At 48.0% G+C, this 27,826-nt stretch overlaps 1 protein-coding gene across 1 annotated transcript; it reads left to right on the forward strand.

Annotated features, from left to right (window-relative positions):
• Nucleotides 1–311: 311 nt before the first annotated feature.
• On the forward strand, nt 312–27,412 carry NPTXR (neuronal pentraxin receptor). The gene is made up of 6 exons (XM_044979570.1): nt 312–333; nt 1,223–2,094; nt 19,160–19,382; nt 20,036–20,289; nt 20,837–21,016; nt 21,857–27,412. Exons 1-6 carry the CDS (start codon nt 312–314, stop codon nt 22,079–22,081), a joined length of 1,776 nt encoding a protein of 591 aa, XP_044835505.1. The 3' UTR covers nt 22,082–27,412.
• Nucleotides 27,413–27,826: the final 414 nt, after the last annotated feature.

Here is a 27,826-nt window from a genome sequence, read left to right on the forward strand (position 1 = left end):
TTTTCATCAATTTAAATGTTCACAAATGCAGGAAATTGGGAGTGGGGTCAGATCATTATTTAATGACAGTTGATGCTGCAATTCAAAAAGTTAAAGCTTTATAAACTGTGAAAACACAATTTGTCAACATTGTGTGTCCAAATACACAAAATAAATATCCTTAAATCAACAGATCAGACCTGTTTTTACTGTCAATTTGCTACTCCCTTTATAGAAAGCCCAATTCAAAAGTCTAAATCATTTAATAAGGTCTCAAGCAGCATTTTCTTACTTTGCCTGTCTATACATTTTAAATGTTATTTGATGGAAACATGTTCTCATTGATTTATGCAGGTACTGTAAAATCAACATTTACCAGTAAAAATCTAATCCTTCCAATCCTACCCATGGACATCCCCCAGAGTCCTGAATACATGTTATCCTGAGAAGGCTTCCCGGGGGTTGCTATGATTTTATTTTATTGTTTTTAGGTTACCAGTGTGCACAGCACTTCAGTAATGTTGGAGAGAGTAGGAACATGTGTACTTCTGCTTTATATTTCTGGGTCTAGTTATTTACCTTTAATACATTTTTAAAGGAAGAAAGCTATTAGTTTTAGCCTCAGAGACACACAACAACCCCACTAATGTGTCTAATATTTTGAAACGCTCAACACCTCCCAGAAGACAAAACCTTTTCCTATTTGATATGGCAATAAAGAAAATAAGAGGGAATAGAACAAACCGCTTATGGATTCTTGTTGGCAGCTCTTAGCTGTTGCTTTAAAATTATTCTTATTGTATGATTCCCCACCTCCCCCCCTTGTACGGTTGCCAACCCTCCAGGACTGTCCCAGAGTCTCCCGGAATTAAAGATTAATTAAAGATTATGCCATGTGATGAAACCAACCAAAATTGGCAACCCTCCCCCCTTGCTTAAAGAAATGTGTGTAACAGCCCAGGCTAGGTGGGCTGCAGGGGTCGCGTGGTGGATTCTGGGAGTGGGAGCCCAATCCGTGAAGTGGCAGCCCCTGTTTGCCCAGGGAGGGGGCTGTGCCAGCTCCCAGTTGGGGGGGGGGGGTTCTGAGGGGTGTTTTGCTCTCCAGCAGCAGCAGCAGCAGCAGCGCTAGGGCGGGTTCTCCTCTCTTCCCCCCCCCCCCCCTCACGCCCCTGGGCGCGAGAGGCCGCGCGCGCACGGCAGGCAGCCCCGGCAGCAGGCTGCGCTCCCCGCCCGGCGCCGAAAGGGTGCGGGGAAGGGCGAGGAGGGACCCGCGGGGGCAGAGCCAGTGACGTGCCCACCCGCCGGAGACACTCGGCGCCGCGCTGGTTCCGGCGGCACAAGGCAGCCGGGGGCTCCTCAGGCAGCGCCCGCTCCGCCTCGCGCTCTCCCTCCCTCCGCCCGCCATCCCGCCTTGTTCTCCGCTGGCCGGGCCGGGGCGGGGCCCCCCTCGCAGCTGCCACCCTGAAGTTTCTGGCCGTGCTCCTGGCCGCAGGGATGCTCGCTTTCCTTGGTGCAATCATCTGCATCATCGCGAGCGTCCACCCTGCGGCCAGCCCCGCCGGAGCTCTCCGGGGTGCTGACAATGACTCCAGCGCCGCCGCCGCCCTGCTGCCGGCCGCCGCCGCCGACAAGGGGCCGGGCGCTCTCCACGGTGCTGGGCAGAGCTTCTCGGGCGGCCCGCAGGACTCCCTGCTGGAGCTGCTCTCCGGCAGCGCCCGGCCCCGCCAGCAGCAGCAGCAGCAGCACCAGCCGCTCTTCAGCCGCTTCCTCTGCACGCCGCTGCCGGCCGAGTGCCCCTCCGACAGCCCCGCGCCGGGGGACGGCCCCGCGCCCGCCGAGGACCTCTTCTTCCTGCACGCCGCGGCCGAGCAGCTGAGGCAGACGGCGCTGCAGCAGAGGGACCAGATCCTGAGCGACCAGGAGACCATCCGCGAGCTGACGGGCAAGCTGAGCCAGTGCGAGAACGGGCTGGAGCTGAGCTTCCAGGACAGCGCCGCTCTCTGGGGCGGGCCCCGCAAAGACACCATGGGCGACCTGCCCTGGGACTCGCCTGCCATGGTCCAGGAGCTGGAGGATGCTGTCCGGTCGCTGAAAGACAGGATCGACAAGATAGAGGCAAGGCGTGAACCCCCTCCCCTCCCATCCCATCCCCTCCCCCTGCAGCCCGGCGCCCCACACACCCCCGCCGATCTCCCCTCTTCCCCCTTCTCCCCTTCCTCCCCACTCTGTGCCCCTCGGCCTTTCAGCTCCTACCCCTGAGCCTCTCCTTCCCCCCTTTGCACGGCCCTCTCCAGGGTTTTCCTAGATTGCCAGTGGCGGAGCAGGGGGCGGTTAGTGTATTTGAATACTTCATGTAATTAAATCAGAAATGTAATGTACTCTGGTAAATCAGACCCAGCCTGGCAAGCCCTGACTGTTGGCTCTGGGAAGTGTGTGTGTGCGTGTGTGTGTGTGTGTGTGTAGGGTGGTGGTGGTGAAATGAGGACACAGTATAATGGATTGAATATATGTGTGTGTGTGTTTGATTCCTTGCCACCTTTTCTCTAGTTTCTCCCTACTCTTTGATGTGAGATTTCCTATGGTAAATAGCTTTCATTGAAATAAAATAAGTAGCTCTCATAGAATCCACAGATGGAAATTATATATATATATATATACAGAGAGAGAGAGAGAGAGAGAGAGAAGAAATGGCTATTTCATGCCCTCCTCTCACACTTCCAGATGCCCCACCAATGTCGGATTGATCCCCACAGAATATTCGCAGCCTAGTTTTAATTGACTCTCAGGAGATGGGGCTTTCATCACTTCCCTTCAAAGACTCTTATGTAAAAGACCTTGGGACATTTTATAGGTATCCACTGAAACATTTTGTAGACATCTCTTCTCCATAAATGGGGACGTGTATCTCTTTCAATTCCACCTTCAAGTTTATTTTGAATCTCCATTCCCCACATATCAATACTATTAATTACTCAGGGCTAGAGCAGGCCACCAGTGCTCCCACAGAGTAGCATCTCACTCTGCCCATAGTCCTATTGGTGTGGGTGAGGGTAGTAGCATGGAGTTAGTCGGGCTAAATTCTGCTGCCTTCGCACATGATGAGTAGTTCCTTACTTATCAAGTTATGTCACTGATTGCAATGGGACTGCTTGCGGAGTAAGCCTCTGTACTACTCACTGGGAGCAAGGTGGCAGAATATGCCACAAATTATTACATTAATAACAATAATGGATTTTACTTACATAAGAAATAATGAATTATGAAAGTGAGGCCATGGACATTTTTGTTTACACTCAAGAAATGGCCCTGGGTCATTTTCTGCTTGCCTGCAGTGTTATTACTCTTCCTGTCCCTCCTTTGGGGTCACTGCCCAGGTTTCAGTCTCCAGTCTGGTTACAAGTGGATGAAAGCGAGCCTTACTTAAAGACATACAACAGCTGTTCCCTTTGGTGGGTAGGTGTGGGAGGGTCTGTGTGTGCAAACTGAATTCTCATTTTGTTAGTGGCTGATGGCAATCTCAGAGATGATATACACCTTTGCAAAGTGAGTTAAATGTCTCTTTTCTTTCTGGGATGCCCTCTGGCTAGATCTCGAGCTGGGAGATATTGATGGATTTGTGTACCTTCAAGGGGTGAAATCCTGGCCCCACTGAAGTCCATGACTTTGGTGAGGTCAGGATTTTAGCCAAGGTGTGTAGCATGTCATCTGGGTACATTATGAGGAGACATGTTTCTTATAGCAAGTAAAGGGTTGCCCCTTCCCTGTGGAATGAGCATGGGTTTGCCACTCAACTCAAGGATCTCCCAAGATCTGTATGGATCTCAGAAGATCTGCCAGAGGCCAGGGACATCTGTATAGAAACCTGGGTGTCGTGACTGACTCCAGGGCCCACTGATCCCCCCATCTGGATCCCTGACAAGGGATTCCCCACCCATTTCTATCTATGAATGAAAAGGGGGCTCTCAGCATGGGACAGTGAGGTGGGGAGAATGAAAATTTAACCTAGGCTGATGTCAGTGCCTGTCCGGACTCACCTCTCCACACCAAGGTCTCTCAACCCCTGGAGGGCTCTTAGTGGATTCGGGTGGGAGGGGGGCAGGGAAGAATGTGCCATGAAGACAGTTCATCGTCTTCCACACGGGAAGGAGGAGAGCTATATGTTGGGGGAATCCTATAAGCATAGAATCTAGAGATGGGTGGACGGGGATGATCCCTCTCCCAGAGACACCATCATCAGGGATAACCTTCTGCATGCAAGAAAAACAGAAAAGGAGAGAAACACACTTAGGCACATACAGTGAGAGAGAGAGGCTGATACACAAACAGAGAGAAAGAGCTAACATAACACATTTAGCCACTCAGATTATCCATGCAACAGATGGGCAAAAAAACACAAGAAGAGACAGAGACAAACAAAGATACGGGGAGAGACAGATATGCAGGAAGATGGCTGGTGAGACAAAGAGAGAGGCAAGTGCACACACATAGGAAAAGACTGTGAAACACACATGGAATTACAGATCCACACAGACATGCAGAGTGAGGAGAGCTAGTGAGCTCCCAGAGAACAACATGTACACAGAGAAGAGAAAGAGGCACACATAGAAACAGAGGGAAAGACTGTTACATACACGGTGCGAGACAGACACACCAATGGACAGAGACACACATGCAAGGAGACAAAGTTCCATCTAGAGAGAGAGCCAGACACACCATACCCATAGAAACCCCCCAGAATGGAGAGACACATGGGCAGAGGGTCAGAAAGATGCAAAGACTGAGTGAGAGAAACACAAACACAACTAGACACACACACAGGGGTAGAGAGGAAAAGTCTCTCTCTCTCTCTCTCTCTCTCTCTCTCTCTCACACACACACACACACACACACACACACACACACACACAGTACAACACACAGAAGCCCAGAAAGAGTGAGTATACATGGTGATGAGTGTACATTACATTTCATCTCATTGAGCATCATGAGATGACAAAGTGGATAATATGATGCCTTTTATTTTACCATTATGTGCCATGACATGTCACAATTCTTTGCCTCCAAAAAGCAGCTCTCCATTTCAGGAGATGGTGGGGTGTTGTATAATATATGAGCTATTTTGACCTGTTTCCTGTGATTTCAAATGGCAGTTGCAAGAGATGGTCTAGACAGTATTTGGTCCTGCCATGAGGGCAGGGGACTGGACTCAATGGCCTCTCAAGGTCCCTTCCAGTCCTAGAATCTATAAATCTATGAGGGGCAAGGTGAGGGAAGGTACTGTCATTGGGGGACCTTCCTTCTTCTGTTTCTTTATTTCTATTTGCACTGACATAGTAAAGAGGGGGAGACAGATATGTACACAGAGGGCCAAATTCCACTCTCAGTTGCACCAGTGAAACTTGAATAGCTTCAGTGAGTTTACAAATGAAAGCAGCATTCGGCAGAGAGATACAAACATGTAAAAGTATCCACTTGATGATATGGGGCTAATATCAGTGCATCAAAGGATGGTGACAAGTGGACCAAGAGTGTGCTCTGTATTGTATCTTCTGGGAGTCAGGAGTGTTTATACTTTGCAATAAATTCTCAGCACCTCACAGACCCAGACCAAGGGATCAAGCAATTGAGTAAATAAGATAGTATGTCACAGACAGGTTGGGATAAGGCTTCCCTGGCTCTAGCCTGAAAAACATGTCAGTTAGAACTTACTGTATGTGATGGTCCAATATAATATTAAACCCTAGAAGTCCGAGGTGGAGACAGTCTGATAGATTACATCTAATCTCCGTGCTGCAAGGCTGTTGCCTGTAGCGTACTATCCAGTTATTTGTCTGGTGCAGTACAAAATGTCAGAAGCTATTGAGCTTCTCCACTTCCCCTGGGGGAGGCTATTCCACATTCTGAGATTTCACTGTTCCTAGAGAGCCCACACAATGGGCCTGCACTTGGTCACACCTAATTAGGGTAACCAGACGTCCTGTTTTTAAAGGGACAGTCCTGTATTTAAGCCCTCCTGCAGGTGTCCCAACTTTTTCTTAAAAATGGGCAAATTGTCCTGTATTTTCTGTCTCCCCCTCCCATCAGTACTGGCGGGTCCTGTTGCTGGCTGGATCCCTGTTTGCCAGCCGCCCACCTACCAGCAGTGTGTGTGTGTGTGTGTGGGTCCAGTGGCTAACGATGGAGGTGGGTGTGCAAAGCTAGTGGCGGGGCAAAGATGCAGCTCGTGGGGCCGGCTGCTCCCCCTGCTGGTCCATCAGCACAGCCCCTGCTGTATGCCAGCTCTTGGCCAGCAGGGCCCTGGGGGGCGGGGGGTAGAGGGGTAGGGGTATGCATGTCACCCTTCCCCGTTTGAACCCTAAAGTCTTAAAGATAAAAAAGTAAATAAAAAGAATCCAACTACGCAGTATTTCTTTTTAACAGAGGCTCAGTCAACTTGATGTTAATTTGAACATTTGTACAATTGATTGCCATTGAACTCTCTTAATACAAGTAATTTTACCAGGTGTCCTGTATTCAGCATAGGGAAATATGGTCACCCTACACCTAATACAAGACAAAACATCCCATTATGAAGCAGAAAAATGATAGTCCCTCTTGACACAGCTTGATTAGTCAGCCTCTAAAATACTGCATTCAATTTTTGGCACCTGATGCCAAGAAGAGGGCAGAGGAAGAGGAAGATGTCAGCAACTTGGAGGAAGCAACCAAAATTATTGGGGATGGGAATAATTGACTGAAGAAGGAAGATTAAAAATGTTGAGTACATAACAGACCACAAGTATTTGAAAGGTGTTGCTTTTATGGAGGGGGAGGAATTGTTCAGTGTGGGTGTCACTAGGAGCAATAGGATAGAATTGAGCAAAGGGTAAACATCACCTGAATCTTAAGAAACATTCCCTAAGGGCAAGATTTCTTAGCCTGTGGAACAGTCTCCCAAGGGAAGTAGTGGAAGCCCTAGCAAGTTGGCACTTTTGGATAGGATTGGACAAAGCACTAGAAAATAAACTGTATGGGGAATATTCTGCAGTAGTTGGAGGTGAGGGGGGTTGGCCTAATATGTCTCTTCTAATTGTGATTTCTATGCGTTTCCATCCAGATTGTGGTGCCGGGTTGTATCTCTGCACCTCAGCTTCCAGTTTTATTTGCTTTCTGCTAAGGATTTTTTTAAAGATAAAAATTCTGTGTGGGGGGAGGGGATAAAGTGGGGGGAAAGGGTCAATTGGTGGGGATATGTCATGGCAGAAGTCTTTCTTTGGGACTGACGGTGCTCTTGGCACTGAATAAGGCATAGAAAAAGAGCTGTTCCCTGCCTTCAGGAACTTAGTCTCATTAGACAGACAAAAGCAAATGCACTGAGAGACTCATAGGAAGGTTCTGTCTTAGAGCATCTATCTGGTAACAAGCACATTAAGTGACAGTCTTTTTATTGACATGGGTTAACATTTGCAGGTTTTGCAGGAGAAGTGAGTTTTGGGAGGGATTTGAAAGAAGATTATTAATATAATCTGAATGCTGTTAGTGTGGCTGTCAGACATAACAGGATTTATTGGCGCTTTAAAAAACCCCTATTAAGTAGTTTCATTCTTAATTTTTTTAAAGTGATTTAGCTGTGGTTAGACATGCTGGCTTGATAATCCTGGAGGCTGGAATCCCCTATCCCCAAAGAACAGGGGCACAACTGACAGAAGCAGTAACACTTCCCAGGCACACCACCCTCAGCAACTGTGCACCCCGCTCGCTCTGGAGAGACCCCTACCAGCTGAGGGTATCCTTGGGCCTTTCAGTCCCCAGCCCTCCTGCTGAGACTGCAGATGGCGAAGGGGAGAACAGCATCAGTTGTGTTGGATTTGTTTGTGGAATGTGGACACCTGTCCACTAGGGAATGGAATGGGTTACCTAACTCATTTCACATAGGCCATCAGACAGCCATCGTCAGATGGGAACAACTCTTCCAGCACTACCAACCTCAGACTAAATTCAGACTGATGCCTAGAGATAAAAGCTTCTATAACCGATTCCTTAATCCCTAGCCTGCCAAGCGACTCTTCCTTTCTTCTTCCTGTGCAGTATGTTTTTCTCATTTTCTCACATTCTCTCCATGTCTCTGTAGACACACACACATACCTATGCGTGGGCATATATTCTTGGCTTGCAAAGCCAGTGATGCCAGAGGCACCAGTTAAATTATTTTAATTTCAGCCCCAAACTTAAGAGAGAACAATTGACTTTAACCCAATTTGCTGCTTTCAGTCTGTGGAGCCTTCTCCACTCCTTCACCCATCTGAGATGGGTAAAGGAGGAAGGGAAATGGACAGGCCAATCCAGAGTTTTATAAGGGAACTGAACCTTATTAAACCACAATACTATTCTACACTAATCACCAAGTAACTGCCATGTCATTGTTTTTAAACTGTAATGTTTTGGCCCATTACATAAATTACTAGCGTACCTTTGTCTAAGGGAATCTGCTATGGAGAGAAACAGGCACATCCATCCCATTTCAGTTCATGGCAAACCAGAGACATTGGGCCTCTTATCAGGAAAAAAAGATCCTAAGTGGAAAAAGCCTATTATATCACATCTGGTCCACTCTCCACCCCCACCTCCACTGTAAGGTGGTTCTCTGCGGTACATCCCTTGTGGCTTTGTCTTGGTGAGTTTTTAGTGACTTCAGCAGCAGGGCTTTCTACCTCTTCCCCTGGGAGACTGGTCCGCAGTCTAACAAGCCTCTCTGATAGGAATGGTTTCTTGTCATTCATATGGAGCGAGTGTACTGAGGCAGTGCCCAGCCCCAGGCTGCAGAGTGGCTGTAGAAAGACTGTGCTCAGGCTAATGCAGTCCTAAAGCTGCAGTAGCACCTGTGGCCATCTCCATGGGGGAGAGGAGGAAGTGAGGGTTGCTGGGGGGGGATTCCATGTAGGAGCAGAATCTCTTTTGCTATGTGTACGTACAGTGCCTAGCAAAATGGAGCCCTGGTCTCAGCTGGAGCCTCTAGGTCCTACTGTAATAACAAGAATTCTCCAGCCCCATTTTTTCCACAAACCACTTCAATCCCACCTGCCCCCCTGCATGCCAGTGTGCATGGGTCTCCACAAAGCTGAGCTCCCTTTATGGACCTCTGCTACACCCCCTTGCACAGTGGAACCACAATGGTGTTGCTTCCAGAGGAGTCTCTGCAAAGACAGGAGGAGGACTGGTCCCATGGCTCCCAAGCTGATGCAGTCTAGATTGAGAGGTTTCCCATGAGCATATGGGGCATTCGTCCTTGGTCTTGTCTTCTTTATCTTAGCAGTTAAGGTGAACATATTGGAGGGAGGGGATAGGAGGGGGGGATCGTAACAAAAGCAGTGGGAACAGATTTTGTAATGCATTAGCTAAATGATCTCCTTATATAAATGAAAGTGCATTTGCTTAACAATGAATAAAAACCAATCAAGTCCCAGATTCACAGACTCACAGATTGCCAAGGTGTTGGCTTCTCCCCCACCCCCACTCCAGACGTTGACATTTAACGTGACTAATATTAACTGGCAAATTTCAATCTTTTTGTTGGTTTGGCAGCACAAAAGCATAACGAAGCCCCCGCTGCCCACCCCCTTGCTGCCCTCGCTATGGCAGATGGGAAGCGCTGAGCTCAATGAACAGCTTTTCAGAATTCGTTCCATACATTCCCTCCTCCCAAAAGGTCAGTGGTAAATAACATCAGTGCAGCAGTTACAGCTTTGAAGTAATTTGGTTTGAGAGGAAAGGTGCTAGATTGGCAGGCCTGGAAACTGAAATCTCCATCACAGGCACAATTCAGCCAGCGGCAGTGAAAATTTCCAGCACACCAATGTATCTCAATGCTGACTCTACGGGAAGCCTTTAGGTTTGATGTGGGGAGTTCAGACTCTATGGCCCTGTCAATCCTGGGCCTCTCTGGTGAGCTGGGCAATTAGCCCATGATGGGATGATGGCTTTGTGCTGTGAAAACCTGTCCCACTAGGAACAGGATTGAAACACCCTTCAGCTAATTCTGCACAAGCCACTGAACACATGTCAGGAGGTATTTATTTCCTGGTCCACTGGCCTGGGACCAGACTGGAACTGCTGACCTGGAGGCGAAAGGCTGCATGAACCATTCACCATCCAATCGTTTGGCAAATACATTTTTGTCTCTTCCCACAAAGAGTGAGGCTAATATGATCGTTCCAGGGAGAGCCGTAAATGATGTCCTCATACTCCAGAAACCTCCTGACTTACTTCCCACCTGGGCCAAGCAGAGTCCTTATAGGAATGGCCAGACAGATCCCACTAGTCAATCCCAGCTGCTCCTTACCCTCTCCTAGGAGATGAGCTAATCCTGAGGAGCCTGTCCAAAAATCATGCTCCTTGCTGACAGCCCAGGCATGAGCCAAGTTTTGAGGTGCAGGGGCCCTTGCTGGCACCTTCCAACCTAGCACAAACCTTCCCATCTGCCTGACCCCACCACCTCTACGTGAAGGGTGATCTAGAGTGGAACCCTCTCTAACACTCCCAGGGACAAGCACATTCATCCAAAACCCCGACCAGCTTCTGAAGCCCTCTCTCCTTGCAGTGCCAAACTGACCCTCTCACAGCTTCTGAACTCTTCCCTCCCCGTCCTCCAGAGACAAACCCTCTCCCAGCTGCCAAAACCTTACTCTCTGCTCCACAGTGACAGTTTCCAATGTCTCCTGCCCAGTTGCCAAGCCCTTCCCCCCCATCCCGATTTCTGTTGCTTTCTGAAATTGTCTGGGGCTCCGCAGGTCTGATTTTGCACCGGCCCCTGCTCGGTTGGTTGATGTTCTCTGCTAGGGAAATGGGATGACATTCCTACTGTCCCTTTCAGTCAGCACATGGAAAGTGGTGACAAGTGAATGCTCTGTGTGCTGGCAGGTTATGCTGGCTCACCGTCCCATATGCTTGACAGTGCCAGAGCCAATACTGCAGTCTTGTTCTCCTCAGATCGGCTACAAGAGCATCTTTGTGGCCCATCCAGGAATCAGTGGAGTCAGGGGAGGGAGGGAGAGGAACAGATAAACTGAGATAGAGAGATCAATACAGAAAGAGAGAGAAAAGGTAGCGGAGACAGACAAAAATAATTAGAGAGAGAATGTGGTATGAAGGGAGCTAGGGAAAGAGAGAAAAGTTTCAGAGAGAAATGGCGGAAACTGCCAGAAGAAAGAAAAGACGTTACAGAGAAAGAAAGGAAAGAAGGAAAAGAAAGAAAAGGCAGTCAGTCAGAGGGAACGAGGAAAAAAAACAAACCTTTATTGATCAATGTAGGGCAGATTGTCATGATGATAACAACGGTGACAAGAGCTAGTCCTCTTTTCTATTAACAGATGGAGCTGAACATGAAAACAGGGACATGGCATTTAAATCCAGAGCTAGAACAATCAAAGGGTGTAGCAGACAATATCTCTGCAGCCTTTGTAATATCCAAGCAGCCTAAATGGATTAGAAAAGCCCTCAAAATCCACAGCAACAGTAATAGTAAATAAATAAATAAATAAAAGCTAAAACCAACAGGGAGCACAAGTAAATAACCCCACCAAAACAAAGCAGGGCACCCCACACACCCACCTGATCATAAATTATTCCTCTCATGGACATGTAAATGACTCATTCAGCTTTCCCTCCTCTCCATCCATCCCCCTTCCCTGCTGTTCCTTTCCTCAGCTTTCTCTTCTCCTTTCTGTGTCTTTATCAATGTGTCATTTTGCCCCCACAAAAAGCACCATGTGCCCAATAGGGAGTAACTAGAAGTAATGGCACAAAATTGAGCAAAGGGAAAATGTGACTGGAGATCAGGAAATGTGTTCCTAACAGTGAGAACTTCAAAGCCTGTAGAATAATCTCCCAAGGAAAGTGGTGGGAGCCCTGTTGTTTGGGACAATTAAAGCTAGAATGGAAATACCACCAGGGAATAGATTTTAGAAGACAATCCTGCATTGGCTGGTGGCAGGGGGTGGAACTAGATAGCATAATAGATCTCTTTCATCTTTAATGCTTACAATTCTATGACTGTAATTGCAATTAAAACATCTTTTGCCCTGAAGGAGGCCAGAATAGAGAAGTACTCAGCGGGCAGTTGACTAAAAAAAGAATCCCCCCCCCCTCTAACCATCACTTCTTTGCTGATGGAGCATTTTCTTGTTAATTCATCTGTATTCTAAAAGTATGTTCTATGCCTCATTTTACCCACAGTGGGGATGTTTTTTCCCTTGATAGAATAACCAGAGACGTGATGTAGTTTGTGATGTTTTTTAAAATGATTATTATTCAAGAAGAGGTTCTGTTATCACTGGCTTAGCTAAAAAAGCCCAGCAGAAGCAGCTGATCTTCTCCCACCTACCAGGTTGCTAAGAAGTCCATCTCTCTGCATGAGTCTTTGCCTGATAGTCCTGGAATTGTTGCTCTATTATTAATTCTATTATTATTATTATTATTAATGCAAAGAAGATGAGAAAGACAGATGTTCACCAGTAGCCCTCGCTGCTTTTTCTCAGGAAATAGATTGTGTGGAATATGTCTTCCTGACCCTAGACCATCCCAGTTCACCATTCCAAAGAAAGGAGACACACCCAACACACTGAAGGACAGAATTCCATCCTGATTTCTGATCTGAGAGGAGACAGATCTTTGACCTAGCAGGACAAGGCATAGCAAGACCCAGTGGTTGGAGAATGAAGTCAGAAAAATTTAGACTAGAAATAGGGTCCAAATTTTTAACAGTGAGGGTAATTAACCAGTGAATAAATTACCAAGGAATGTGGTGGATTCTCCATCACCTGAAGTCTTTAGATCAAGACTGGATATCTTTCTCTCAAACGGAAGTTATGAGCTTGATTCAGGAATTACTGGGTGAGGTTCTCTGGCTTGTGTTTTGCAGAGCTCATACTATTTGACCATGAAGGTTCCTCCTGGCTTTAAACTCAATGAATCTTGTGATCGACTAAGGTGACCTCCAAAACTTAATATTAAAAAGAGCTTGTGCCCTTTTTTTGCTTCTTTTGGATCAAAGCTGGTTGGCAAATTTCTGACCAAACATTTTTTCATCAGAATTTGCTGATTCACTGAGTCAAAATGTTTTGCCAGGTAGATTTCAAAACTGCCTCGTTTACCGTCAGATTGCCCCCTCCTGGCTCCTCAGCAGCCTGCCTGCTGGACTGCCCAGGGCTGGAGACCCCAATAGTTCCTGGGTCTGCAGCTTCAGGGTAGCTCGCCAGACTGCCTTGGGGCTGGGAAGCCCAGGGCTTCCAGGGCCCATGGCTCCATGGCATTACACAAGGCAGACTGCCCTGGGGTAGAGGCTTTATTTGCAAAGAATTTCAAAATGTTGGGTTTTCATTCCTGATTGGAATGAAACCAGATTTCAAAGTATCGAAATTCTTGTGAAAGGGGATTCCCTTTCTTCACCCTGCTCTATTGATGATGAATAAAGAAGGCCTGAAAGTGTGTGTGAGAGAGGTTTCTGCTTGTTTGTTTACATTAAAAATTCAGGTCTTGTCTGCCCTGGAAAACTCTTGAACTAGTGACTTCACACAGCCCGTAGAGAGGAGAAGGAGATTTTAGTCAGACTGTTTAAAAACCCTTTGGATCAGACCATCAGCTGAAGAGCTGGCTCTATAATTTTAGTTTGTTTATCTGGATACCTACATCACTCCTTTGACTAATGAAGATTTTGAGGAAGGAACATCCTTGTTAAAGCTTCAACACCACCCAACACTTCAGTCAAGGTCTGAGAGCTCACAACATACATGATCTGAGACCCACAAGAGCTCCTGCACCAAAGCCTGGAAGTGGGGACAGAGAATCCCAAACACTGATCTCCCTTTGAGGGGGAAAATGCCCCTGTGTGGATTAACTACAGGAAGAGACTGTTCTAGGCACCACTAACTGAAGAGAGCAGGAGTGAGGAAATGCAATATGTACCTGAGGACACTAGTGAGAGCTTAGGGAAGAGCTGGTAGGAGGAGAAGGAGGTGGGGGCGCTGTTCCATTTGTACAGGTTTGCTTGAATGGAGTCCACTTTAACCCTACAGCCTGTTTGCTTATTTCAATCAAATTACACAGAGCTGCTTTGTTTTAAATTTCCGAGCGTGCTAATGAGTTCTTTTGTTGCTGCTTAGCTTGAATAGCTCCTATTCCAAGTCTGTGATTCCCTTGGTAGTTACTTTTGTTGCCAGCAGTGGGAAGACTGCATGCAAGACATTCCCAGATAGGGTCTCCTACCAGTTTAAACCTTCCAGTTAGACTCCCAGACAGGGGGCCTCTCAGGGTTCCCTCCCCACTCTGAACTCTGGGGTGCAGATGTGGGGACCCACACGAAAGCCCCCTAAGCTTATATTCCACCAGCTTAGGTTAAAACTTCCCTAAGGCTCAAATTCCTTTCCTTGTCCTTGGACGGTATTGCTGCCACCACGAAGTGATTTAAACAAACATTCAGGGAGGGGCCACTTGGAGCCCTGTCCCCCCCAAAATATCTCCCCAAGCCCCTTCACTACCTTTCCTGGCGAGGCTTGAGAATAATATACCAACCGTTAGGTTAACAAAGTGAGCACAGACCAAATCCCTGGTTTTTAGGACACTGAAAATCAATCAGGTTCTTAAGAGAAGAATTTTATTAAAAAAAAGTAAAAGAATCACACCTGCAAAATCAGGATGGAAGATAACTTTACTGGGTAAATAAAAAGATTTAAAACCCAGAGGATTTAATGAATACCTATCTCCTAGAATTAGAAGGGACCTTGAAAGGTCATTGAGTCCAGCCCCCTGCCTTCACTAGCAGGACCAAGTACTGATTTTTGCCTGAGATCCCTAAGTGGCCCCCTCAAGAATTGAATTCACAACCCTGGGTTTAGCAGGCTAATGCTCAAACCACTGAGCTATCCTTCCCCTCTGAGTCTGCTTCCCATTTACAAAACAAACAATGCCAGTTGTTCCCAGCTAGGAAACAAGAAGTGCTGCTGGCAGTAATAATAGGAATCAGTCAGAAATCTACTTTTTGCAGAAGCTTCTAGGCTGTGAAAATACAGGAAGTCACCACCCTGTCACAGTTTCAAATGAAGCAAAGCAGGAAATGGAGAATTTTCTCTGGATTACTTTCTTAGCCCACATAGTAGTGAGGTGCCCATTGGCAGTGCAGTCTGGCCTCAGATCAAGCCAGTTTGCAGTAGAACAGCCTGAAGGCCCGTCAGTTTCCTTAACATCTAAGCAGGGTGGAAGGAAAATAGCTTGTTTAAAAGTTTTTTTCTGTTGATGACAAATGGATTTTTGAACAGTGTGAAAAATGTGTTTGAAATGGTTCCAGTTTTCCCACTAAAGAATTTAAAGAAAAAAATCATTCTGAGTCATTTGGTTGATGAAGCTGAAAATTCCGCACACACACAAAAATTAAAACAATTTCATTTCATTCAAAATATGTATGGAAAATAAATCCCTTTTTTTTCAACCAGCTCTACACTGAAACTCCCATTGAACATTAACATTCAATTTCTAGACTTTAGGGCTGTGGAAGAGACCTTCAGAACACAGACCCAGTGCAGTCTGGAGTGAAATAATAATAATACTATGTATAGGGAGGTGGTGTGAACTAGTGGTTAGAGCACTGAACAGGGATTCAGGAGATCTGGGTTCTATTCACAGCTCTGCTGTTGGCCTGCTTGGTGGCTTGGGTAAGTCTCTATGCCTCCATTTCCCCATCTGTAAAATGGAGACAGTTACGTAAAGTGCTTTGAGATCTACTGATGAAGAGCATTAGACATTGCTGCTGCTTCTGCTATGTTGCAAATTCTGCCCCAATCCTGTCAACACTGATGGTCTTAAGTACAGTGGAACTAATTACTGTGGGTTCTGCTGTCAGTCAGGTGGGTGGAAGGCAGGCATGTATGGTAACCCTATGTCAAGGTAGAGGTGTAGTGATGCATAGGAATTGCCAGACCATCTACCCCAGTATCTTATCTCTGACCAGCAGCAGATGTTTCAGAGGAAGGTGCAGGAACCCCATAGATTCACCACTGCATGCCCAGGGGTCTCATCCTCTATCACAGCCCTGCAGAGGAGCAGCTTTGGCCCAACCAACCACGTGGTGTGTACAGAGATTCCTTTTCCATTCCCTTCTGCTCATTGATCCTATACAAAGCAGACTTTTGGTCTTGAGAGTGGCATTAAGAGCTCCTGTTCCGGTCACTGCGGGGTTAATTCTAACCCTAAAGATGTCAGTTTCAGTTATGAACTCTTTCATGTCTTGTCCTTTTATCAGACCTCTAGCTACTCTGAGATTGTGGGTGGAGTTGGGGATTTTTGGTGGGGCGTGGGTAAGGGCTTCACCACTCCCCCTGCCGTAACCTATCCCCAGTCAGACCTCTGAGCACAGCAACAAGAGCTAGCACGTGGCCTGGGATAATGGAGCCTGTTTTATTGTGAGGAAAAGATTTGCTTGGGCATCAGAATTATCCCCCAAATTTTTCCGAAAGGGCCAAAGGATCCTTAGCTGGACAAGCCACTGGAGAGGGGCAGAAGCGACATTGCTGTAATGTCTCACTAGAGACAGGTGGAAGGGACTGTCATGTAATGCTTCATTTTAATATCCCAGCTGGTCAGTTAATGGTGTTTTGTGTCCTTCCTCTCTCTAGCCTAGGTCTGTAGCAGGAATTATCAGTTGAGGGATGTCTCAATAAGGAAGGTTTTCCCAACCATCAATACTTCTTGCAAATCCAACTCTAAAAGAGGCAGGAGGCTTTGATGGAAAAGCAGGACAGAGGTACATGTGTATAAAAACAGACCAATACGCTATAGGCAGGGGCGGGGCAGGCAGGCAGAGATGGATTGGTTACATGTAAACAGACAAACTAGGTGGGTGAGGAAACTGTGCTCCAGACACCTGGAAAGAGAGCAGGAGACAGAGACAGTGTTTGATCTTTCAGGTCAGTTCCCCTGCCCCTGGCACGTTTTCCTTCCTCGCCTGCCACTTTGAGCTGATATCAATGCTCACCTGAGCTGGTCATACTCCCAAATGCCCTCTCCCCAAGTGATTAACTAAGCAGTGATTATGCAGAAGCCTTGAGTGCCATGACCTCATCTCAGGCCAGCTCTGGGGGGCAAAGGCTGAGCATCACAGCTGTTCTTTCCCACCCAACCCCACATCTTAGGAGAGCCTAAGCTTAACATAGCAGGAGGGATACACGGGGGAAATAAAAGAAGGTTGTTTCTCTGGGGGAAGAGACTTGGAGATAGCATGAGGCAGCTCCTCAATTCCACATGGGCAGGAGGAGGGCTGGAACGGAAAGAGGGTGGAAGGTGACCACAGTTAGCCACACACACATACAGACACCTCGGCCCTGGCATAAGTAGCCTTGAGAGGATTTGTGAAGCCCAGCACAAAGGGAGGCAGAGAGTATAAGCTAGTCCAGGGAAGAGCTGATATTTGAGGGGGAACACATCCTGGCAGCAGCCACCTCACCTTCCCCACGCTGGCGTTAAGAGCAGGAGGCGTGTGGGATGGTGTCGAGCATTGACTCCCACAGCACCATCTGCCATCACCAAACTGATTACATAGAGGAGGCAGCACATTTTAGGCTAAGACAATACCCTGCCCTCGCAAACAACATCACCTGGGGATGGGTTTGAATAGGAGGGTTTCTCTGGCTGAGCTGACCCCTTCTGCCAGAATGGGCAGGGTCATAGACAAACGCTGTGCAGCAGGGCCTCCAAAGAGCAACACCTTTTCATTCAGCTCTCCCCTCTCACCCCAGCTTTCACCACCACTGGGTAATACCATCCCCTTCTCCCAGCTGGCCTGGTGTCCACAAGGAGCCTGCAGGATGATGGTTGGGTCTTTTGAAAGTGCTGTGACATCTTGGAACATCCCCTCAATGTTCCTGACCAGGATTTGCAATAGCCAAAGCAGAGCCTGCCTCAAAGAGTCCCGTGCAGGTTATACTCTGCGCCTGGTCCGTGGGGAGGTAGGACTTTGGAGTTTGGGGTGTGGACATGATCTGTAAATCTCAGTGCTGGGATTTAAACTCCCAGTAACCAGAGACACTGTAGGTGTGGCCACTACACCCCAAGTTTCTGTTATGCAAGTTAATACACACCCTGGTGGGGAGCTTTACCAGCTGGGGCCTTATCTCCTGCCACTGATCCTCCCCCCACTTTGCCATGTACCACCTGCTGTGACCTCACACACAAACACAGAGAGAGAGCAATGACTGAGCTGAGCTAAGAGGATTACAGCACCACTTTGTGATGTTACAATGACAGTCGCCTGAAAGTCGGAGATGAGAGCGGCAGGGAGGGGGACCTCTGATCTTTCGTTGCTCAGCCCCAGCCACCGTTATAGACTCAGAGCCTTTAAGGTCAGAAGAGACCATTGTGATCATCTAGTCAGACCATCTGCACATCGCAGGCCACAGAATATCGCCCACCCACTCCTGTGATGGACCCCCTAACCTCTGGCTGAGTTACTGGAGTCCTCAAATCATGATTTAAAGACTTCAAGTTACAGCAAATTCACCATTTATGCCAGTTTAAACCAGCAAGTGACCCATGCCCCGCACTGAAGAGGAAGGTGAAAAAAAAACCAGAGTCTCTGCCAAAATAACACCAGAGAAAATTCCTTCCTGACCCCAAATATGGCAATTTGTTGGACCCTGAACATGTGGGCAAGACCCACCAGCCAGACACCTGGGAAAGAATTCTCTGAAGTAACTCAGAGCCCTTCCCATCTAGTGTCCAATCACTGGCCATTGGGAAAATCCTCACAAAATTTCCAATCACAGCCCCATGGTCTCCTGAGAAAGTTTGTCCAGGGAGGGAATGGACCTCCATGGAAGTCCCTTTCTCTATTCAACCCCAAGGTAACGGAGAAGGATCATGAATGGTAACCAGTTGACATGCTTAATGTCAGAGATGTTTGTAATGAAACTAATGGAGTCTCTTAAAGGTGAGGTTCAAATTTAGATGGAGGCTCCTAAAGGTGAGGGTCACATGAAGACTGAGGGCATTAAAGACCGACCACTTTGACTTGGAAGTCCAATGCTTTATCCCCAGGTGTCTCTGAAGTGATGGTGCAGGGTAATTTGCTTTCATCCTTGTGGTTATGTTTATCCCTGATTTTTGTCTTTCTTCCTTTCTCTTTCCCCTCCCCGTTCTCCACCTCTCTTCCTGAGTGCAGCAGGAGCTCCCAGCACGAGCCAACATCTCCACCTCCTCCTCCCCTGTGCTGACCCGAGATGTGCTCCACACCAAGATGGAGGAGCTAGAGGAGCAGCTCCTCTCCAAGATACTGTCTCTGGAGAAAGAACGCTCCTCCGTTACCAACAACAATGACCAGCAGCAAGAAGAGGTGGAGAAGGAGCTGAGCGTTCTCCAGAGCCGGGTTTCTGAGTTGGAACAGGGTCAGTATTGGTAGGGGAGAGCCTGATTAAACCATGATCTGCTCCTGGATGATTCAAAAAATCCTACCCCCCCATCTGCCATCTATGCACATGTGGGTGCCTCACTGTTCTTAATCAGGAGGAAGGGTAGACACTTCGGACCAGAGATGAAATACTGTGTCACTCTAATGATTATTTATCAGTGTACAAATAAGTGGAAACACAGCCTGTGGCCTAAGGAGATTACAGTCTAACCTGGACTTGGGCCAGGTTCAAATGTAGAGCACAGAGTCTGAAGGGCCAGACATGGAGCGGTGAGGGTGTTCTTTCAAATCTCGCCTATGCACGGTGCTCACTGGGCTATTGCTGCTGGGCCTGTCTGATTGCACCAGGCCCTTTCAATGCGGCCTTGTCTATCCCACGAAACAGAACTGCCGCTGGCAGTGCTTGTTAACAGTTGCAGCCGAGCTGGTGCTGTATATGGGGGCAGGATGGTGCTGAGCTGCAGGTGCTGCCAGTGACCCTTGTCAGCAAGGGTTCTATGCTGTAGGGTTGATTTTAGTGTTGGATTGGTTTAATTCTCAGTGTTTCTATGTGGGACAGTCCCTCTGCAGCTCCCACTATTACTCACCTGTAGCCCTGTTTCTTTCCCCCCTCTCCTTTGTTCACTCAAGAGCACCCAGGGGCACAAGACTTTAACCCTCCAGATGCCTACAAGGTGACCATCCCCGTACGGACCAACTACATGTACGCGCGCATGAAGAAGAGCCTGCCGGAGCTTTTCGCCTTCACAGTCTGCATGTGGCTGAAGTCCAAGGCCTCCTCAGGGCTGGGCACTCCTTTCTCCTATTCTGCCCCCGGGCAAGCCAACGAGATTGTGCTGATGGAGTGGGGACACAGCCCCATGGAGCTGCTCATCAACGACAAGGTCAGGAGGGGTTAGAGCCTCTGAGCTGGGAGCACAGGCGTGTATGCCACCCTTTCCTGTGTGTGGCGGGGGGAGCCTCCCACCCTCCTCCCAGTGATGGGGATTACCTCCATGCTTCCCCTTGTCCTGGAGAGGGGAGAGGCGTGTCTACCAGACCCTGTTGTTTCTAACTCAGACACCTTATCTACCTACCCCTGCTCTTCCCTTCTCCCTGCTTCCTCCCCCTCCCCTTTCCTACCTCTCCCTTCCTTTCTTATTTGCCTCCTTTCTTTTTCTCCTCTCTCCACCTCTTTCCTCCTGAGGGGATCCTCATCTTTCCAGGCACAGTCCTGAGGATCTATCCCTCCCACCTAACATCTCCCATTCCCCTCTGCACTATCCCTGAACGTCAGGCTGCTGCGTGTCAGAGCCAGTGGGAGAAGGTCTGTGCAGGACTCCTGACCTGCTGCTGCAAGTGACTGCTGGGAGAGATTGTCCCGCAACATCCCAAGGGTGCAGTGTGGGTTTTAAGGCAGCCCCATGACATGCCTGGTTGTTTTTTTTTAAGGTTGCCCAGCTGCCCCTGAATCTGAAAGATGGGACATGGCACCACATCTGCATCGCTTGGACCACCCGGGATGGCGTATGGTGGGCATATGAGGACGGTGAGCAGCGTGGGTCCAGTGAGAACCTGGCTGCCTGGCATCCCATCAAACCTCACGGGGTGATAATCCTGGGCCAGGAGCAGGTGGGTTGCAGTTGCTACGTCATCTTGGGAACAATTAACCTGGTGTTCTGGGGAATATGCACAGCCTTTGGGGTATTTGTAAGCCTCAAAAGCAGAAAACTAGTGTCCCCTCTAGCACTCTCCTGGGACTGCAGCTACCACCCTATCTGGAGCTGGTCAGAACAGCTCCTCAGCTGATCAGAGGGACCGTTGTTGACTGATGCAGTGTCCGCCTCCCACAGCCTCTCCTGGGGGGGGGGAGGGGGGCGGGGGGAGCATACTGCCTGTGTCAGCCCTACACATCAAGAGCCTGGGTTCTCTTTGGAATCTCCTCCCTGATTGCTTCCAGGCCAAAGCTCAGTTATAGCCCCCAGATGGTTGTAGAGCACCTGGGAGTTTGGGTGGGAGTTCGCTTGGCAAGGCCATATTCAGCCTGCAGCCATTGTCGGATGGGTGTGTTTACAGTAACAGCGCCCCTACGGATCACCCACACAACCTGGGAAAAGGGATCCCCCAGAAGATAAATCTGAGATAATCAGGAATAGTGCAGTGGCCATATTCATTCATTGTATTCGCTCTACCCTTGTCTATCTCTCTCTCACTTTCTCTCCATGTTTCTCTCTCTTTCATTTGTTCACTCTTGCCATATAATCTCCTTTGTTTTTTCTCCGTTTCTGTCTGTTTCTTCTTTTTCCCTCTCTATTTCACCTTTTCTCTCCTCTCACTTTTCCTTTCTCTCCTTCTCTCTTTCCCTCTCCCTCGTTTCCTTTGTATGTCTCTCATTCACTGTCTCTCCCTCTCACTTTCTACCTTTTCCCTGTTAATGGGCTGATACCCCCCACCCTCAATGTGCTGGTACAGGATACGCTGGGAGGGCGATTTGATGCGACCCAGGCCTTCGTCGGCGAGATAGCTCAGTTCAACATATGGGACCATATCCTGACACCCACCGAGATCCTGGGCCTGGCCAACTGCACCTCTCACCTGAAAGGCAACGTGATCCAGTGGGACGACGAACTAGTGGAGGTCCTTGGAGGCGCCACCAAGTGGAGCTTTGAGATGTGTGAGGAGAGGATGAAGGCATGAGAAGCCCCCCCACCCACCCATGGAAAGGAGCATGACAGCAACTTCCCCTGCCTCCATGCCACCTAAGGAATGAGGCGTCAGGGATCCCCTTTTTCCCAAATAGAAACATCTTGAGTTCTGAATCCACTCGGGGAGGGAGGTGGGAGGGGCAAGAAAACCATCTGAACTCAAAGAAATTTGACGCTGTTTGTTTTATTGTGCCAGTTAAGGCCTATTTGACCCATAACAAGTGAGTGGCAAGGTCCTCCACCAACCATCCATACAATGGCACCACCAGGGGGCCGCTCTGGATAGGGGAGCCATAGGTACACTGGGAACTCCTGAGCCAACATTTCTCCTCTCCTCACATCCTGTTGCTAGCTTCGCCAGTCTGGCACGGGTACTGGGTGGAACTGCAAAGGCCGTAGAGCCTAGCTTGGGGGGCACTGGTCCTGGGGAAACCATTGGCTGACTGGGAATACCCAAGCTAATATTTCTCTGGTCACTCTATGTTCCACTGGGAGTGTCACAGTGATAAACCCTCCTCCAAATATTAGCTCCATGGTCCTGCCAGCTGGGATTCCCCTTGGATTCCCCCCCGTCTCCTATAGCTACCAACACCTGAGTTCCACAGAGGACTTAACAGGTTTTGTTCATTTCCTCTTGCCACAAGTGGGCCAAACTCATCCTGGGTAGAACTTAATGCTTTAAGGCTGAGTTTCTCACAGCTGCCTAGGGGCATTTGTATGCTCAAATCCAGTGGTTCTCAAACTTTTGTACTGGGGACCCCTTTCATACAGCAAGCCTCTGAGTGCGACCCCTCATAAATTAAAAACACTTTTTTATATATTTAACATCATTATAAATGCTGGAGGCAAAGCAGGGTTTAGGGTGGAGGCTGACAACTCGCAGCCCCCCCTGTAATAACCTCACGACCCCCTGAGGGGTCCCGACCCCCAGTTTGAAAACCCCTGCTCAAATCCCATTTAGTTTGAGTTTTGACATCCTGTAGACAGATTTGAGAAACTCAGACTTAATATTCACTCATAAAAAAGTCTTGTAGCCTCTGAACGATGGGGGACAAGAACAAGCCCCTGATCCATTCTCAAAAGCTGTCCCATTTCTGTTTCCTTTCTTAAAATAGGATTGTTCATTCCCTCCACTCCTCTCATGTCCCCTTTAAATCACCTGAAAGGGAGACTGTCAACGGAAAACTCACAGGGCCAGATTCATTCCATTGTCCCAGGCCCTGGTGGAGAGCTCACAGTGGGAAGAAGTCAGCCTAAAATAGGGGGGAGGGTGATGCAAGGAACTCCCTACCTGGGATCAATCCAGTCTCAGAAGTGAATGGTGCTGTGTAGGGGAAGGGTGAAAGCAGGACTGGGTAACAGCTGGTGCAGCCTCAGTGTGCTGGAGCTGCCGGCAGACTGCATGGAACCCAGACCCACACCCCGCCGTGGAGCACGCAGTGGGGGCACTAATTGCCTTCTCCTGGAGGTGCACTCTCCCTTCAGCCTCATACAATTTGCAACTGCCTGCAGAAGCAGGGGGTAAAACTGTCCCATAGACTTAAAACAAAAGCCCTTACTGTTACGCCTGCTAGCCCCTCCTAGTACTGAAGCCTACAGAGTTAGAACATGCGAAGGGCTTGCATACCCCAGAAAGGTTTGCTGGTTTAACTGTACCAGTATAGTTAAAGTAGCAAACAAAACAAACTAACCCCGACTGTAGTGTGGATGCAGTTATACTGGTATCAAAATACTTATACTGGTTTGGCTTATTCTGGTTCAGGAAGCAGAATAGGCTATGCTTGTATAAGGCACTTTATACTGGTACAAGTATAACTATTTTGGTTAAAAAAAATCACACACATCCCCATGCAACATTGTTATCCTGTAAAACATTTAAATGTAGACCAGGCCTTTGACTGGGATTTGCAAAGGAGCCTAAGGGAGCCAGGCACTCAGCTCTCATTGAAATTCAATAGGATTTGGGCACATAACTCCTTTAGGCTCTTCTGCAAATCCCAGCCTGATTGCCTTATTCGTACTGATGCAATTTGTTTGCTTTTTGCATGTCACTGAGCTGGGACCACAAAACAAGCCTAGTCAGTTTCACTTTCTGCTTTAGTTAGTTTCACTTCCTAATTCCCATACCCTAGCCTGATGCTGTTGTGTTTGGATTTCCAATAGGCCAATCCTCCTTGAAAAGCATTGTTTTTTCCCCCAATGCCCTGACATTTGTCATAGTAGATTTTGTTAGGCCATGCTTTTACCACACTTAAATGCAGGGCCTAAAGCTACTTGACAGCATTGCCTTCAACCTATTACTGTCCCTACCCATCAACCCCCTCCAATCCCAGTCAATCAAATATGTCTTACATCCTCTCGGAAAGCAGGTAGTTACAGCCAATAGGATGGGTGGCAAAGCTAATGCCAACTTTACTGATACTTTTTTTATGTATAGCTATATTTATATAATATGACTCAAACTCTCATCAGCAAGCCCTTTTTATTGCTAAGAATACAGTAAATGCAAACACACACCCACACACATTTATATTATATAGGGTGTGGTGATAGCCACATGAAAGATGCATTTATCAGGCACTGTTGGCTTCCTCCCCTGCACTCTGCCCCATAAGCCATCTCCATTAGAAATACTTCTAACATTCCAAACCTCTGAAGTGATTTAAACAGCTGCCTTTAAAAACCAGCCAACCTGCCAAGAAATGTTCCCTAAGTCTCCCTGCTCTAGAATGTGCCCCTCACCAAAATTACAAAGCTGGAGGCTCAGGATGCCCACCCATGGACAAAGGCCAATATCTTGGAACACACCAAAGTTAAAATCAGATGCTTTTACCACTGACAAGGAGTTTTTGTTTCCAGGTCTAATAGATCAGGAGGTAGCTTGACCTCAAAATCATGATGTGACGGTGGATTAGAAAGGTCTTTTAGAGGTTTTAAAAAAGCACAAGTTGACCTTTCCCATTGGGCGGTAAAAAAGTAGATGGAAACAGCATAGGAGCTTTCTCTGCACTGGGGGAGAGGGACAGGGGAGCTGGGAGGCCGCACCGTTTGCTCAAGGCAGGGAGAGAAAGGGGAGTGCTCCCTCTGCTTTTAGCAGGGGGGATGGAACTATGCGCTGTCCTTTACTTTCACCCTGCCTTTGAGACATGTACAGTTAGACTCCTGGTATGCAGGGAAGAGGGATACAAGGTAGTTCCAATAATGTTGTTAAAACCTCTCCGCCATTTCTTAAAGCATTTTTCTGTGGCCTAAACAGACTCTCGGATGAGGTGGGGTGATCTGAGTGTTCTATTGGTACTGAATTAGGATGACCTGAATAACTCGCTCAGAGCCGTGCCACCCAGGAATAATATGGTCATCCCATGCTGATCAAGCCTCTCTACCACACAAGCATGCGTTCTCTTTCTATGCTATATATTTCATCTACTGTGTGTATGGAGAGATTGAGCCAGATTCAACTCTGGCTTATGTTAAAGCAGCTCCACTGTAGTCAACTGAGTTTCATTTGCACCAGGTCGAAATCTGATTGGCTGTAGCATAGAAACTGGTGTGTTCTCTCTGAGCTAATCAGAATGCAGCTTTTCAAAGCCGGGATTGCCACTGGGTGTTCCTTTGCTCAGCCTTCTTTCCCCACCCCTCAGCCATGCAGGGATTTAGGGTGGGCATGTCCCACTTGCAGCCAGGACTGGGAAGCATGCAGACAAAAAGCAAACAATGATCACAAATCTTTCCCCCTAAAACAAGTTCAGGGCCTGATTCTTCTCTCTCTGGCACCAGCCTGATGTAATTCCACTGACTTGACTGAAGTTGCTTTAGATTGTCACTGGTATAGTGAGAGATGAATTAGACCCTTTGGGGTTTGAAGGCTTCTTCTTGTATTTTATCTGACCTGAACACTTAGATGCTGAGTCAGTAACCAGCTGTTCCCCTCTCTGCTGCTGGAAAGGCCTCAGTTACAGCCCTCGGTGGGAAAAAGCGAAGCAAGCCATTACACCCTGGCCTCAGGGTTGCAACTGGAGTCTCTTCTGAAATAGAGCCAATATGGTTCCTCTTTCCATTTGGCCAACAACCTGCATTTCCCCTCTTCACTGACTCCCCTTAGTAGGCTGGGGGCAGAGGGTATTTTCCTTGGTGGGAGTGCTCATGGTTGGCTGTTGCACCGGCTTTGCTAGACTCTGTGCTGCCCTCTGGTGGAGGATCTTTGGGGCAGAAAAGGTTTGCATATCAAGGTCAAAGGCAGTTGGGAGTAGGGCAAGGGCTAGCATGGCTGTGTTAGCGAGGGCACTGCTTTCCCGTGCTGCCTACCAAGTGGTGGGTGCCACCTCTGTAGTGAACAAACCAAAGGAAAGGGGGAAGAGGTGCTCCCTTGGGCATGTTTCCCAGATCATGGTCAACAGCTGGTGGGGAGATGACATTAGAGAGCAAGAAGGAGAGTAGGTGGAATCCAAGATGAATTCCCTGGGGCCAGAGTACAGAAATGAAGGGAAAACAATAGCCCAAGGGATAGATAGTCCAGTCCTGAGTAGTCATACCTGCTCCATAGCCCCTTTACCTGCTAATCACATGTGGAGGTAGCCTGCCTGTGCTTCTTAGCTGCTCAGCATACCACAGCAGGTGTGGGGGGAAAGAGGAGTTGATGATGGACTTTCACCAGAGCACAGGGAAAGAGCCAGCACCCTTAGAGGGGAAGAGGCTTGGGGGTGGGGGTGGGGTGGAAAGCTGCTGAACTTGAAGCTGCGGGTGGGAGAGTTCATTTTCCTTTGGAGTGCCTGATCACTCAGTGTTTCCAAGGTGCGTGAAGCCACTGATGTCTGCATACATGATTGTGGGGGGGGGAGGTGGTATTTTGGGGTTTTGTGATTGCTTCTGTCGTGTTTTGCTTCCCCCTCCTCAAAACCTTCCACTTTCCGTGTCTGGTGGTTGCACCTGCTGGATCTTTTCCCTGTTCTTGCTCAACTACACAGCATGGGGAAGTGGGGGTGCAGGGGAGACAGACAAATGCATTGTTGTTTCCTGGATTATTCTAGTATCTGTTCTTACTGGATCCCCTGCCTCTCCTCTAGCTGCCCTATGCTCACACTAAGATGCAGCTAACCCCTGATGGAGGGAGGGATGTATTGGGGGGGAGGGTCTCAAACACAATCATGTTCAAATTGTAAAACACTGTGATCTTCGTGCACCATGACTGAGGGGGAAAAAACAACTACGCCAAGCCGTACGCGCTCGCTCTCTCTTTTGTACATCCGTGACATGAGATTCCACGTGTGTGCGTGTGTATATGTATCATATATATTTTTCTTTTGTAAAGCTGATTGTGAACAATAAATGTGATGTTTACGTTTGATTCCCTCTGGGGGCTTAAGAACCATCCAATGACTTTCCAACTTGGGGCAAAGGTGGTGGAGCCGCCGAGACACCTAGACCATGGCTAGTGAGTGCCACGTTCCTGGTATGAGAGAGAGGTCCTGGAAGCTAAACTTAGATTATTGTGATGAAGGCTTAAATCTAGGGCTTTTATGGTTGCTTTCTCTGTAATGCTTCCAGTTCCTCACAAAGGGCAAGCTAGACAGAAGGACCATCCGGGACTCAGCACATGGATGAGAAAACATTATAAAGAAGAAGGGGCTAATGTACATTGTTTATAGTATGTATCTATTATTTGTATTGGGGTAGCACCTAGGAGCCCTAGCCCTGGACCAGGACCTGTTGTGCTAGGTGCTGTACAAACACAGTACAA

Source organism: Mauremys mutica, chromosome 1, assembly GCF_020497125.1.
Source record: "Mauremys mutica isolate MM-2020 ecotype Southern chromosome 1, ASM2049712v1, whole genome shotgun sequence".
In the NCBI taxonomy this organism is placed as follows: domain Eukaryota; kingdom Metazoa; phylum Chordata; order Testudines; family Geoemydidae; genus Mauremys; species Mauremys mutica.

Coding starts and splice junctions, on each gene's coding strand:
- NPTXR (XM_044979570.1), top strand. CDS start 312: ATGTTCTCATTGATTTATGCAG. Junction 2,095..19,159: donor ACAGGATCGACAAGATAGAG/GCAAGGCGTGAA, acceptor TCCTGAGTGCAG/CAGGAGCTCCCAGCACGAGC. Junction 19,383..20,035: donor GGTTTCTGAGTTGGAACAGG/GTCAGTATTGGT, acceptor TGTTCACTCAAG/AGCACCCAGGGGCACAAGAC.